Source organism: Lissotriton helveticus, chromosome 5_1 (genome assembly GCF_964261635.1).
Source record: "Lissotriton helveticus chromosome 5_1, aLisHel1.1, whole genome shotgun sequence".
Taxonomy (NCBI): domain Eukaryota; kingdom Metazoa; phylum Chordata; class Amphibia; order Caudata; family Salamandridae; genus Lissotriton; species Lissotriton helveticus.
In genome coordinates, this window is record NC_136065.1 from 2,140,118,741 (window position 1) to 2,140,134,307 (window position 15,567).

A 15,567-nucleotide genomic window follows, 5' to 3' on the forward strand; every position below is an offset into this window, starting at 1 on the left:
AGCCATGGAGGGAGGAGAGATGAATCCATTGTCAGGCGAAGTATCCAAACCACTGGCCTCCCCTAGCTTATCTGCCCAGTCCTGGCTCAACTGGCACTGCTGTGCCGGAGGGTCCTCAGACCCTTCCGAGTCCTCCCCTTCATCCGTGTCCCGGTAAACAGGCAGGAATGACTGAGCCGGGTCATAGGTGAGGGCCTCACCCATCGACGCCGGAGACGGCGCAGAGCGGCGCCGTTCCGACGTCGGACCTGGACTGAAACTGGGGCCGACGTCGTCCGAGGACGGCGCCGGGAGCGACACCATTGGCATCGGCGCCAGCGGAGGAGTTGTGAGGTCAACTGGCGTCGACCGGGATACAGGCCTGGATCCCACGGGGACCTGCAGCGTCGGGAACGAAGTCGACGACGGCGCTGGGGCCTAGTCGGGTCTGCGGGGCCCGAAGGTGCGCGGACGCAGGGAAGTGAGTCCTCATGGCCACGAGGAAATCACGTATCTCCTCCGGCGTCGCTCGCAGGCCAGGGCCCGGAGGGTATGGGCCTGGAAGCGGTGTCTGCGGCTCCGGCGGAGCTGGGCGGGCGGTGTCGGCCGAACCCCCAGCCGCGTCGCGCGAGCGGCGAGGGGAATCAGAAGAGCAATGTCGCCTCTTCGACTTCTTTTTCGAATGTCTCGACTTACCGGAGGACTTGGAGCCCGACGAGTGGTGGTGATGACTCGACGACTACGACTCCGCGACCGGTCCCTCAACTTCCTCCTCGACCGGGACCTTGAGCGGCACGGAGCAGAGTCGGGGCACGATTTGTCATCATGGTCGGACCCGAGGCAGTAGAGACACCGGTGGTGGGGGTCAGTCACCGACATCACGCGTCATCCTGGTGATCATGACGACGGATGCGAAGCCGTAGACAACGCCTACCGTCGTGCAAGGGTACTACTGACGAAAACTTTCCGGATCCAGTCTGACGCCTGGGGATATTCTAAGGTAAGGAGTCTATCAGATAAACTGGTTTTTCGAACTAGAGAATCCTTCTTACAGAAGGTGATCACTCCTTTCCATGTAGGCCAGTCCATCTGCCTACCTTTTATGTTCTGCCTCAGCCAGCTAAAGAGTTTCCCCCGGCTGGACCCCAAAAGAGCATTCTTGTTCTACTTTGATTGTATTCATGAGTTCCGGGTGAACGATCAGCTCTTTGTGGGGTATGTCGGAGGGAAGACGGTGCAGAAGCGGACCATCTCATGATGGCTTGTTCTCTCCATCAAAACCTGATTCGCGTTGGCCTAAAATCAACCAGTGAGGGTTTGTGAGCTCATTTTACCAGAGCCAAAACTGCGAACAGTGTGTTAGCCGGCAGAGTTCCTGTCCTGGGTATGTCAGGCAGCAACGTGGGCTTCTACGTTACTTGCTCATATCCAGGGGAGAAATCAAAGTAACAGTGACATCATACTAATAACAACAAGGAAACAGCAGGTAGAAACACACATTTTAATTAAAATAGTAACACGAAAGCAGAAGAAATAAAATGTCTAACTGCTCTACGGATGACTTTCTTGAGGGGAAATATTACTATCTTTTGCAGAACCTTTTCACACACACTTTAGACCTCGACTATTTGGACAAGTGGCTTTTAAATGCACACTTCAGGGCTTGTTTCCAGCAGCCAAGACACCTTTCTACTCGTAGCCTGACCAATTCGACAAACGTAGGGGTTTTTCATGCATGTGAAATCTGACGCTAGAAAGTTATGTCTAGTCCGACCTAATAATGTATATAATTCAGGCATCAGTCCCTAGCTTGAGGCTTACTCATGCCCACCTCACACTAGTCTCCAGGGGCTGGTCTCACACCTGTGCAGCCCCTCAACTGCAAGGACTCAAACTCAAGAGGAATCAAGTGACTACGGCCAATGTATGCACAATTGAGTCCAATAATTAGGTCATTTCAAACACACTTTAAGACCTTAACAGGTTCTTGGATTTTTTCTTGCATAACTTATACCCAAATGAGGCTGGATTGATTAGCGCACCCTACGGTCCAAGTCTACGGCCTCAGGCGAGCTCGGTTTTCAGCTCAAGCGAACAGAAGCTTCTCGTAATCTTTTAAAGATGGTACCAATCAGGATACGGGCAACAACTTTTCTATTCACGTGCAACCTTTAATTAGTCTCATTCATAAATAGGAGAAGGATATAGATTGATGTTCCCTCCACTTCAATTGAGAAGGACTTCTTAAGCAGTCGGGCATCAGCACATGCAGAGGAAATGGTGGAGGTTTTCAATGTAATAAATCTGCCAAATAACGGCCTATGATTCCGATCAATTGCACATATTTAATACCATTTGTAAAGTCTAATCTTGGCAGACATGTTTCAAAATCTCCCCATGCAGACTTTGAGCAATACAGTCCCGATAACAAACCCAATCGCAAAACCCTCTTTAACATGGACAATGACATTAAAGTCACCACAGGGTCCTTCCTAAGAAGGTTGTTAGCAGTTGCTTAGAAGAAGTCTATAAAAGGCTTGGTCTGCTGTATGACAAGCCCACATTCCCATCTCTAACAGGGTCCAATGCAAGAAGGCTGGAAATGTAGTGATACTTAAATAAGAGAACGGTTAACTGAGTATTTGGTCTAGTTAGCAGACAGTTGTATTCCTAGATGTTAGGGAAGAAGTCACCTAAAGCGAAGTGTTCCTACGAGATCGCCTGCAGTCAGGCTGTATACTAACCTCGGGGATTTGTGCAGAGGATTTCATTTATTCTCAAGTCCAGGAGAAAGAGACTACCTCAAACCGAAGTCATTGTTAACAAACTTCCACAAAAGTCCGGTTTCAAACTACAGGAAGGTTCGAAGGGGCTATTTTCCACCTCCAAGATTACCAAAGGCATGGGGTTAGGCAGTGCATTACTGCATGGTTTAAAGGACTTGCTGTGCACTTCATATCCCTCTTCTATCAACATTAATAACCAGAATGGTATGTGTAGCTTAGTTTGCAGGTAGGGTCTTGTCACAGACATCAAACATGGTTCCCTCCTCACCTGCCGCAGACCAGGATCGACCCCATCATTCACCTTTCTGTGGGAGATTTTGGCGAACAAGGAGAGTTTCGAAAAAACAGGACTTTGGACCAAAAGGCAATTTTTCTGCCTCCATCTACTGAATTTCCAAACTCAGAAAAGGAAAAAATATCTGCTTTGTAGTAGATCAGACTGCAGAAATATTGGAAAGTCAAACAGGGAAATGAGGAGGATGGCAAGTAACTAGTGTAGAGGCCCACATGTAAACCATCGCTCCCTTGTTTTCTGCATACACTCAGTGTCTTTGCCTTTTTTAATTCTCGCACCCAGACAAGATTTTAACATTATTTAAGATAAAGGTGAACAGAAACACAAAATGGAGATCTGCAACGAGAAGGACTGTGCTCTTTTACAAAGGTCGTCGAATGGTGTTAGCTCTTCTTTGGTCCTCTGGCGTCTAAGGCTTCATGGGCTGAAGAGGAAGCAAACTGCCAAACTTAAAGTGCTGGATGACGGGGAACTTCTCGAGGCACTGTGGGGAGAAAGGATGGTTCAGTAAAACACATAGATTTTTCTTAATTCCCACAACAACTCCACAGTATATTGATCAAACTTTCACAGCCAGGTGTCAGAGGTTAACCATACATTACTGCAATACCGTCTATTTTGTACAACTGGCTCTGAATCAGTGGGTTGGTGAGGACATCTGTGTCAATGGGTGGCCAATAACTCACTGCCCTACTTACCCTTCCTCAAGAACTGACCGGGAAAACAAGAAGGGATTAGAATATGTTATATAGGACATGCCTGCTTCCATTATAAAAGTTTAGTATCCTCCACAAAAACCTGCTATGAGTGAATTACCTTAACTAGTGAGTTAAAAAAAAAGAAGTTATTTACTTTTGGTAATACTCTTTCTGGTGGATACTCTAACTGCAGGTTCTTCACCTTGAGAACCCCCCAGGAGCCGATCTGGAGATTTTAAAGAGCACTTCTCGCACGAGCCAGCAGGCTGCATTGTGCAGCTCCAGGACTGCTTCACCTAGCCCCTGAAGGTGGTGATGCCGCCAGATATAATCGCGGGCCCTGCATGCTAAGGACAGTTTCTTCCTTGACTCTTTCAGAGCCTTCGGATGCGGAGCTCAACAACTGATCACTTCTGACAGTGTGCAGATAGCTGGAGAAGGACCCTTTCAGATGGAAAATTGACCATCCACAGATCAGGCAGATGGGAGGGTGTAGGGAATCTGCTGTTAGAGTTTCCACCCAAAAGATCATTACTGAATTATTATTATTATTATTATTATTAAAAGAATTTGGTAGCGCGCACATACACCAATTGGTTTCTTGGCGCTCGAGACCAGGTGGGGGAAGAACAAAAGGTCGAGGGCAGCTAACCGTGAGCAAGACGGAACAGGTGGGTTTTCAAAAGATTGCGAAAGCAAAGGTAATCAGTAGTCAGGCGAATAAAAAGAGGAAGAGAATTCCAGGTAGAAGGAGCAAGAAAGGAGAAACAGGAGCCCCCATGTTTCTTGCGGTTAAACCTGGGAGTGGTCAAAAGATTGTGGGCAGAAGATCTAAGGTGACGGGAAGGAACATAGGCGTGCAAACAAGAAGAGATAAAAGCAGGGGCGCAAATGAACAGAGATTTAAAGATGGTGCAGGCCATTTTGAAAACACACTGTTGCGCAACTGGGAGCCAGTGTAAAGTCTTCAGAAGTGGGGTGACATGCTGGTGTTTAGGCTGCTGAAAGACTAATCTTGCTGCCTGATTCTGAACCAGTTGAAGTCGGGAAAGGTGACAGGCAGGGACCCCCACGTATAGACAGTTGGCATAGTCTAGACGTGAGGTAATGAGGGCCAGAATAACAAGAATAAGGGCCTCTTGAGATAGGAACCTGCGAATCTTCCCGATTCGGCGGAGATGATGAAAGCAGGCCGAAGTGACGGTGTTGATATGTGGCCGCATCGAGAGGTCGCTGGAAATGGTAACCCCTAAGCTCTTCACGGTATTCACTGGACAAGGAGGGGAGCCAAGAGCGATGGGCCAAAAGTTAGGAGACCAGGGAGTGGGAAGGCCTCCAGTCACAACCAGCTCCGTTTTGCTAGGGTTAAGCTTTAATTGGCTAAGATTCATCCATTCATAAATAAAGAGCATAGTATTTTGAAAATTGGAACAAGAGGAGGGAGAAGAGTCGATAGGAAAGATAAGCTGCAGATCATCTGCATAATTGAAAGCAGTAACTGAAAATTGACGAAGAGAAGTAAGAAGGGGCTGCATATAGAGATTGAACAAAAGCGGGGATAGAGCGGAACCCCGGGGAACACCACAAGAAAGTGAGAGCAAGGGGGCAGAGAAGGAAGAAAGGCGAACAGATTGAGAGCGGGATTGGAGAAAGGATATCACCCATGACAGGGCCAGCCCAGAGATGCCAGCATTTCTGACACGGTCGACCAAAATTCCATGGTCGACCGTGTCAAATGCGGCTGAGAGATCTAAGAGTACAAGAGCCTGGGCTAAGTTTTTATCAGCCCCCTGTTTCAGCGTGTCCATGACTGCCACCACCACTGCCTCAGTGGAATGAGCAGGTCTAAACCAGCCTGTCGATCATCGAGGAAGTGTGTTCCCTCGATAAAAGCACTGAGGCAGCGGGTGACATACGTCTCCAAAACCTTTCCCAGGTAAGGGAGAAGGGAGATGGGTCGATAGTTGGCCAACGTGGTAGGGTCAAGGCCAGGTTTTTTTAAAATGGGGACCACCACGGCGCTTTTGAAAGCATTGGGGACAGAACCTGACAGAAGTGACTGATTTAAAAGGTCAAGGAGAGGGCCGGGGCAGGCCATAAAGGCATCTCTTAGAATGGATGGAGGACAACAGTCGTTAGGAGAGCCAGAGCTCACAGCCTGAAGTAGTGAAAAAAAGGTATCCAGAGAAATAGGGGGAAATTCAAGCAAGGAGTGAGGGTTCATGGGAGAGAGAACAGAATCGTGAGACAAAGTAGTAGGGGGAATGTTGTTTTTAATCATGGAGATCTTGTCAGAGAAAAAAGAGTTGAGGGAATTGCACAGGGCTTGTGAGGGTAGAGGCTGGGGAGTGACCCGATCAGGGAGGGAAAGTTCGGCGACGATAGAGAAAATTTCTTTGGTCTTGGATGCCGAGGTCAAGACTTTCTGAGAAAAATAGGAAAGTTTGGCCAAAATGATTGATTTTTTATAGGTTTTTAGTAGATCAGTATAGCTGGACTTGGATGAAGGGTTATAATTACGCCGCCAACGGCGCTCAGCCTGTCTAAGGCGAAGTTTGTCAGCCTTCAGTGTGGAGGTGAACCAGCGCTGAGCGTCGTGGGGACGTTTAGATTTAACAGTTTTAATAGGAGCTACGGCATCACAGGCCGAGGACAGCCACTGATCAAGGGAGGTAGCCTGTAAGTTCAGATCAGAATGGTCAGGGGGAAGTGTGGAAGCAAGGATCGAATGAAGGCGGGACATGTCGGCGTGCTTCCAGTTTCGAGCCCTGAAATTGTGAGGGACCGGGTGACAAGTGGACAGAAATAAGTGTAGGGAGAAAGAAATGAAGAAATGATCAGACCAGGAACAGGGATAGACCAGGGGAGGGGAAATATCAGAGTTGATGGACCAGATCTGGTCTAAGATGTGACCTTTATTGTGTGTGGCTACCGAGATAAGTTGGGAAAAATTCAAACCAAGTAATAAGTCAGTGAAATCACGAGAGAGAGAGGATTCTTGGAGGTCTGATGGCCAATAATTAAAATCGCCTACAACTAGAACCCTGGCAGAGTTGATGGCTATTTGCGAAACCATATTACTAAATAAGGATGGAAAGAGAGGCATATTGACAGGGGGACGATAAACTAATATACAGATAAAAGAGGAGTTGGGAGAGGTAAATTTCAGCGTAAGAATGTCCGAATTAGCGATGGGTGGAGTAATAAGAGTAGTGAATTGTAAGTGAGAGCGGATGATGGCAGCGACTCCGCCGCCAGACCTGCCAGAGTTTCTATTAGAGTGGAGAATATAGTAACCTACAGGGATGGCGGCCAACATATCCGGATAAGAGTCGGCATTTAACCAAGTTTCCGTAAGGAGCAAGATGTCAATGGAGCCTCCTTCTAGGAGTTGGAATATGTCTAATTGATGTTTCGGGAGGGAACGAGTGTTAAGATAGAGTAGTGAGAGGGAAGCCCTGCCACTAGGGCTGGACTGGGTCAAAGGAGGTGCAACAGAGGTGGGCGGAGAGATAGGAAGGGAAGGGGGCAGAGGGATTGTGGACAAAGGAGAGGATAAGATATTATTTTCCTGAATAGTGGCTATAACATGGGGGGCAAGGGGGACATGATGGGATAAGACATGGAGTGCTTGTGAGGAATAGACAAGACGTTGCACAGCATGCATGGCCCGGGCCTCGGTCGGCCGCGGACGGGCGCAGACGGGCTCGACTTGTGCGCGACTTCGGCGCGAAGTCGGCGCTCCCGCTGCGCTCGTCCGCTGCGCTTCCTCCAGGTGGCCATTTATGCTGGCAGCCGTGAGACACTAGACCGCTCACCTGCGCGGGCTGGAGGCAGGGCGGAAGTGCCGCGAAACCGGAAGTGGCGCTCTTGCAGGGACCCTCCGCAACAAACGGCACACAGCCGGGGCGGACCGGGGTCGGGAGCGGGTAAGTACAAAGTAAAAAGTGAGCGTCACAGCATGAGTGTAAGCGCTGTGAACCTTAGCGCAGGGCAGCAGTGCAGAAAATAGTACACGTGCGCTGAAGCTCGTAATCAGCTTCAGTGCACCAAGAACATTAAAATCAGAGAATTACAGCTCCAAGTCAGCTGAGGGAATTTAAAAGCGCTAGTCGGCCGCGCTGATGCACGCTAGTGGTCTCCAGGCCACCAAGTCAGCCAGCGGGGTCAGCAAAGCGCGATATATACCCTGGTTCAGCAGACACTAGACCGCTCACCTGCGCAGGCTGGAGGCAGGGCGGAAGTGCCGCGAAACCGGAAGTGGCGCTCTTGCAGGGACCCTCCGCAACAAACGGCACACAGCCGGGGCGGACCGGGGTCGGGAGCGGGTAAGTACAAAGTAAAAAGTGAGCGTCACAGCATGAGTGTAAGCGCTGTGAACCTTAGCGCAGGGCAGCAGTGCAGAAAATAGTACACGTGCGCTGAAGCTCGTAATCAGCTTCAGTGCACCAAGAACATTAAAATCAGAGAATTACAGCTCCAAGTCAGCTGAGGGAATTTAAAAGCGCTAGTCGGCCGCGCTGATGCACGCTAGTGGTCTCCAGGCCACCAAGTCTGAAGGGAAGTAACTTGTTCTTCTGATGGATACTTCTAACCTTATATTCCTCACCTTGTGAATCGATAACAGATCAGTACCTCCCAAGGCGATGGGTCAGTGGAATGACTCCATCCAAAACGTCCTGCAGGCCTGAACAGGTGAAATGTCCCTCCCACCGGACATGGTTATCAAGGTACTAGTGTCTTGAGAGTGTATGCAGTGACGCTCAGGTTGCAACCTGACCGATGTCCAGACAGGTGCTCTGCGCACCAATGCAGTGGTAGAAGTCTTGGCTCCTGTCGAATGAGACCTCAACACCTCTGAAAGGTTCTTTCGACAAATACATAACTGATCTTAATACAGCTTAATATACCTTTCCACACTACCTTACCCTTCTTTGCCACAGAGATCACCAGATAAGGCTGATTGTCCACCTGATAACCCTTGGAATGAGGATGTAAAAGCTCAAGGCTTTTTGGGGGTCCAAATGATGTACTCTCTTCTCTTTCAAGAGGTGATGTGGAACAGAGAATATCTGAAAGGTGATTGTCTGATATGAAAAGGCATTACAACCGTAGGAAGAAACGGCACCCTAGTCTGTAACACCAGTTTATCTGGGAAAAAGGTGCAGGGTAGCTGAACAGACAGACCAATCAGCTCACTCATGCAATGAAGTTATCACAATGAGAAAGATGCCTTGAGAGCTAACAGATGTAAAGGACAGGTGTGCACTGGCTCGAATGGTGTCCACATCAGAAATGTGAGCACCAAATTAAGATTCCACTACGGAATCACAAAGGGCTTACGAGGAAACATATGGACCAAACCTTTCAGAAAATGCATCACAACCAGTGACTTAAACAAGGAAGGCTGGTCTTGGAAGCGCAAGGTCGAAAGGGCAGACAAACTTTAACAGTGCCCACAGCAAGAACTTGCACAAAATGCAAAACATCCGACAACTCTGCTTACAAAGGTTCTTTTGGTGAGAATCCCTCCAGGATATGACTTGGCATAAACAAAGTTTTTGGTCGGACATCTGCCTGCTAGAATTACATCTGCGACTTGAGGAGGTAAGTTGAATGGAGTCAACTGTTGCCGATCAATTTACATGCATGGAGATGTAGGTTGTGCAGGCCTGGATACAAGAACCTTCTCTGATGCTGCAATAGAAGATCCTGCCAAAACGGAAGACGTAGCAGAGGACAGATGCCCATGCTCAAAAGTACTGGGTACCACACTCTCCTGGCCCAATGTGGAGACACTAGGATGACTTAGGTCCAGACGTGCCTGACCTTCTGTAGAACTTGAAGCAAGAGAGAGAGAGGTGGAAAGGTACCTGGGAGTCCCAAGCTCCACTCTATGCAGAATGTATCTCAGAGAGTAAATCTTCTTGGAAACTCCAGAGTGCAAAAGTGTGGACACCGTGCGTTTTCAGTGGTGGGGAAATATCGAGCCAGGGTTCTCCCCACTGCTGGAAGATGCCCTGAGCTACCATGGAGTGTAACTGTCATTCACGATTCGTTAAGAGTTGCCGGTTGTGTTCATCCACCCGGAAGTTTAAAGATTCTGCTGGTTGGTACACAACCAGGGACATTACCGGGCGGCTCAACCAACTCCAGAGGCACACAGCTGCTTGGTACAGGACCCCACTCCCCACTGCCTGTTGCAGTACTGCATGGTGGTGGTGTCTGAGGACCTGAAGCAGCCCCCCCCCCCGATGGATGGCAGAATGGCCTACAACGCCAAGCAGATGGCATGCAACTCCAACAGGTTGAAGTAGAGCCAGGTTTCCGCCAGAGCCTGGCAGCTCTGGGTGGGGTAGGGAGGGGAGTCTGTCACTGGTCCAACTGTAGTCGAGCAGTCACCACTGAAGATCTTTTGCAGTCTCCTTTGAAACCTCAGTTGAATCGGACAGGTTACCTTGGTGCTTCGTCGAACAAGTTACTTACCTTCGGTAACGATATATCTGTAAGAAACATAGGTTAGTTACATTAGAATTACCCTAAGGCGTCAGACTGGATCCGGAAAGTTTTTCATCAGCAGTACCCCTGCGTGTCGGACGGTGGCGTCGGTAGACTCCTCGTTTGTCGTCAGCGTAATGGTTGCCGGGATGACGTTGTGGTAGCTACACAGACGCCGCCCTCGTGCGCTGATGTCAGTTCTGTACACAACTTTCCACGAAAGGAAGTCCTTAACCCTAGAAGTCAGTTCGCAGAATGGGGAGGATGGGTGGGACAGTAAGGAATCTATAGCTAACCTATGCTCCTTGCAGATGTATTGTTACAGAAGGTAAGTAACTTGTTCATCTGAAAGAAACAGGCCACACCGGCGGGAGCCCTAGGCCTGCAAAGGCGGTCCACGGCGGCAAGGAACTCTTGCACCTGGGCTGGAGTCGCCGAAGGACCAGGGTAGGGTGGGTTGGCCACGGGACTCTCAGGCTCCAACGGAGCCTAAGGGGAAGGACCCTTGGCCTCCTCGTCCGCATCCGGAGACTGAAAGGGGGAGTTCGGAGAGTGTACACGCTTCTTTGACTTTTGCTTGTGACGTCTCTTACCCGATTCCGAGGGTGAAGACTTGGACCCCGAGGAGCGACGATGATGGCTCTGCGGTCAGCCCTTCGAGCGACCCCTGGACCTCGAACGGCACGGAGACAAATGCCGGGCCTCCAGCAGCTTTCGGGACCGCTCCTGCAAAGCCTTCGGAGCCATGGCCAGACAGTCGGAACATGACATGGAGTCATGGTCGCGCTCCAGACAGTAGAGACAGACACCATGGGGGTCGGCCACCGACATCGTACGGTGGCAGGCCCCGCAAGATTTAAACCCAGGCATCCCTACGTGGCACCAGGAGTCAAAGACTTAAAAAGAAGTAGAGACAAAAGTCTCAAAAAAGTTAGTCAAAAAGTGACTACGGTACGTTCTCTAATGGGATCTGCGCTTGCTGGTGCGGAAAAAGAAAGACCTGATGTCAGCGTGCATGGATGACGCCTAAGTAGTCTCCGTGATGTCCTCTCGCTGCTTACGACGCCAGCGACGGATGCAGAGCAGCACAACGCCACCTACTGTCGCGCAGGGGACCTGCTGATGAAAAAGTTTCCGGATCCAGTCTGACGCCTGGGGATATTCTAAGGTAAGGAATCTATCACTAAAGTGTCTCTTTCAGATATAGGGTCCACAACCTCACCCCGCCCTTTTTGTTGCATTACCAAATGGCGGTGGTGTTCTCCTACTCTTTCCCGGACAGAGGGAAGGAATGCTCGGAGTGCAAGATGAATCGCCCGAAGCTCCAGAAGGTTGATATGGAGCCCGGACTCCGCCGGAGGCCTGAGGCCTCTCCTCTCTGCCTCACCCATGTGGCCGCCCCATCCCAGAAGTGATGCATTGGTCACCACTGTGAACTCTGGTTGAGGAAGGGAGAACGATCTGCTGTCAACCCAATCCTGGCTCGTTAGCCACCACTGCAATTGGTGTGCAGTGCCCTCCGAAATCTGTACGCAATCGGACAGGTCCCCCTGATGTTGGGCCCACCGGAACTTCAGGTCCCACTGCAGAGCCCACATATGCCATTTGACATGGTCCACCAGCAGGATGCAGGAGGCCATCAGACCCAGTAGCCTGAGGGTCATCCTGACCGAAACCCGGGATAGAGGCTAAAAGATCGGAGTCATAGCCGAATATCCCGGACTGTTCGGGAGCATAGACCCGAAACTGCGTTGTGTCCAAAACCGCTCCTATAAAGAGGAGCTTCTGAGAGGAAGTCCGGTGTGACTTCTGCACTTTGATGGAAAACCCTGTAGTGTAGTTCCTATTATCCCAATAGGCTCTGCGCATTGGAATAATACCTTCAATAGTATAGGCCTAGACCAGACGTTAACTAGGTCTACTACTGTCGATATTAGACTTAAAGTTTTGGGTTTGCCAGCTAGCTCAGAGTTCACTAGAAACTTTCTCGAATAGGCAAGGAGGAGTTGAACCTCCCTGGATAGACAAGAAGGGATTTAGTTTCTGACAACCATAGAACATGACAACTTTGCTCTCCCCTAATCAAGAGTGTATCTCGAGAGTCGTGTGAACAAAAGGCAATTTATTTTACTCAGTCAGTACGTGCATTCTTAGTCTCATCAGATTGTAGAGAAAAGGAAGAGACGGGCGTGTTCAATAAAAGATGTTATTTATTGATCAGTCTCTTTTCTCATACAAGAGAAATGGATCGATATTATTGCAATACTTATAGTTAAGTAAAGTGCATACATTAAAAGCAGAAGTATAAAATAATACTGTAAAAACATTGATATGGTTTCTAAGCCATATGAAGGTTTTAAAATGAATAAAATATATTACATACACATATACATTTGACTAATCGTACTCAATTGGTGTTTCTAACTACGCCTACCCCGTGTACCTGACCTAAGCCTAATACGTGGGCGGGGATAGAAAGTTACAGTTTAAGTTAAGTTTGTTTTTGCCAAGTGACTGACTAAAGAATTCTCTGCGAGGGGTTATTCAGTTCTGTACCTGGAATCTAGGATTGATGAGGGATGGTATCTCTCGTCTCTGGTCTCGATATTCCAGGCTGCCTGCGAGGGCTACCCGGAAGCGCCGGTGCTGGATTTCTCGGCAGGAGAAAAACGGCTTCTCGTTCTCAGCGCGTCAGGAAGGCGGGGCTGCGCCAGCGTGGTCTGCTCTGCTCTGGGCTTCGGCAAGTCTGGCTGCTCCGTCCTCATCACCACCGCGTGTGTTTGCATAGGGCAATATCGGTAGTATTTATACCTTTAAGGTGCCGAGATTGACGTAAGGACGGACATAGATACGTCAATAAAGATGTCATACGACCAGGTCGTTAGCACATTCTTTTGCTGAAGTTCTCGGTGAAATCAAAACAATGGCCGCAGGGATTTTCCCAGGTTGTCATAGGTTTGATTTGTTTTGAGAACTCCGTATGCCTTATCAGGGGCTGGAGGAATATCGCTTGTCTAATTAGATGGCAAGCGTTATGACCTAATCAGATAACACGTTCCTGTGCCGTAGTGTGGCTTTATCAGATAACGGTTCCTGCATCATGGGGGTTTTCTGCCTCATGGGATGGCTGCTAGTTAACTTGTTAGTTTGCTAACCAGAATAGGGTCAGGAATAGGGGGATCGATACAGAACCTATAGGAATACATCACACCCACTCCACGCTAACTATGGACATATTTACTAATCTATGCATAGTAAAACATACTGTAGAGTATCGTGTATACCTTACCACCCCAAAATACATAAATGCATTTTGAAATTATCAAATATACGGAAAAAAAGCAGTTACATGTATTGTATGCACTCAAGCTGTGAAATAATGCTAAAGTAATCACGCATTAGTATACATTATTGCTAATTGGTATATGAGAAATTACACATGAAATGGCTCTTAATACAGAAAAAAGGTTCGAGACCATTCCATCACAGAATAAAATAACTATGAACATACCAGCGGGCAGCTAATGTCTATAAGCTATCTAAAATTAGAAATTTTAGTTCTCTAAGAATAGTTCTTACTTTAAGCAGAAGATAGTGTCCCGAAAAATATGCAAAAATATTTTGGGGCTGCTGAAAAAATTGCTGTCCGTGAACTGGAGGGAAAATTGTTCATGGTATTTTGCTTTTCTAGTTGAAGGTCAAATTCAGGGAACGCCGTGTACGAGCTTGCTCAAAAGTCTCTATTTCTACTCTGGTGAGAACATCATATCATTTAGACTTTCGAAAAAGTTGTCAACAGCTTCCTGGGAGAGTTCCACTAACTCGGAAATAGGTGTAACCATGCATTCGTGCGCATGATTGTCTCCATTGACATTCTGATTAATATCGCTGACAGAAGGTCGTACCTGATCAATGCTGCTTTCAACTTGAACTTCACTACCCCTTAATCGTAGTGGTGAAGCTTCCACGAATGCCGTCATCAGGATTGGTAGCCGTTGAGGGCAGAACAAAGCATGAGCCTTTGTTGGACTCAACAATGTTTCTGCATCCATTGGCGCATCTGATTGTAGCGTCAGACAGGTGTCTAACACGCATTCTTCTCCGCATAGCAGGCACGTTAATACAGGTAAAACACATCGCTGCCACATTGGTCGAAATGATAGAAACCAAGTCATGTTCAGGTCTCTAAGCCGGGATAGTCCCAGGATTTTTGATATCCGGTCCCGGTATCCAATGGCTAGGATTGTTTCTTCCCTTGTCGCAGGTGTTTTGTCTGTGACATGGTTTGCCATAACGAAATATAAGGACTAGGAATAGGATTCCTGCAATCAGTCCTAAAATGAGGGGAAGTCCGCCAAAAATCGAATGGACGAAATCTGGAAAAATACCCAGTATGGCTTTGAATGGTGTTAATGCCATCGAAAATACTGTCTTAAATACCTTTGAGACTCCACTGGCATCAGAAATATTTAAGATTTCATTCAGGATTTCTGCGAAATGTATGGGGGAATTAGTTGATAACAATGAGTGAATCTCTGGAGTCGTCCTTGCGACTTGGAGATCATACGTTTCTTTTGATGACGTGAGCCTTGTCGGCGTCTGAAGAAGCACTGTTTTCATTCTGCTTAAAGTATCTATTCGAATAGAAGTAATTTTCAAGTTGGGCCATGCCCTTGCCTCCCTGTCTGGAAAGGAGCTGGGGAACAATAAGCGTCCACAGCACTTGACCTTCGCAGCCATAGTTACGAGATAAGGAGTCCCGGGCATAAGACTACAACATCTGCGATCTACAATTAGAATGTAACTCCCATTATAGAGTCTTTGAAAGAATGGTTCTATCTCTGTTGCAGGTGCGCCTTGCTGGTGACATGAAAGGTTATTTGAGTTCCCTTCACAGGCTCCATGCAAACTAATTCCGTTACACAGAAGTGTACCGCTTAGTGACATTGCACAATTATTGCCACTAAGAAACACTTTCTGTCCTTTATTACTGACACATGCATGTGAATAGGGCAAGTTCCATGTTGTTTTAATGTACCCTTTTCCTAATTTTTCATACATGCCAGCCTGTATATATTTTTGGCAGTATTGAAACCTGAAGGTTGATATTGGAATATTAATTATCCCATGTATTATCCATTCACTGACAGGTCGTTCTGACATTGTCACTGGTAATCTTTCAAGTTTCTCAATGCTCAGGATTGTATAATCAGCACCCTTTTGTGCCATACTGATTTGTCTATCAGTAAGGTTAAAGATATGGAATAGTGACGTCGTGTTGATTAAACGCCAAGGCACATAGCCTGAACGC

General features: G+C 47.9%; 1 protein-coding gene across 2 annotated transcripts in view; it reads right to left on the reverse strand.

Moving 5' to 3' along the window:
• Positions 1-1,466: 1,466 nt before the first annotated feature.
• Positions 1,467-15,567, reverse strand: part of PTPA (protein phosphatase 2 phosphatase activator) — a 416,046-nt gene continuing 401,945 nt past the window's right edge. For both annotated transcript variants that reach the window (XM_078646251.1, XM_078646252.1), the window contains exon 10: positions 1,467-3,544. In XM_078646251.1, coding sequence (XP_078502377.1) covers positions 3,470-3,544 — 75 coding nt within the window. In that variant the 3' untranslated portion in view covers positions 1,467-3,469. The remainder of the gene's footprint in view (positions 3,545-15,567) is intronic.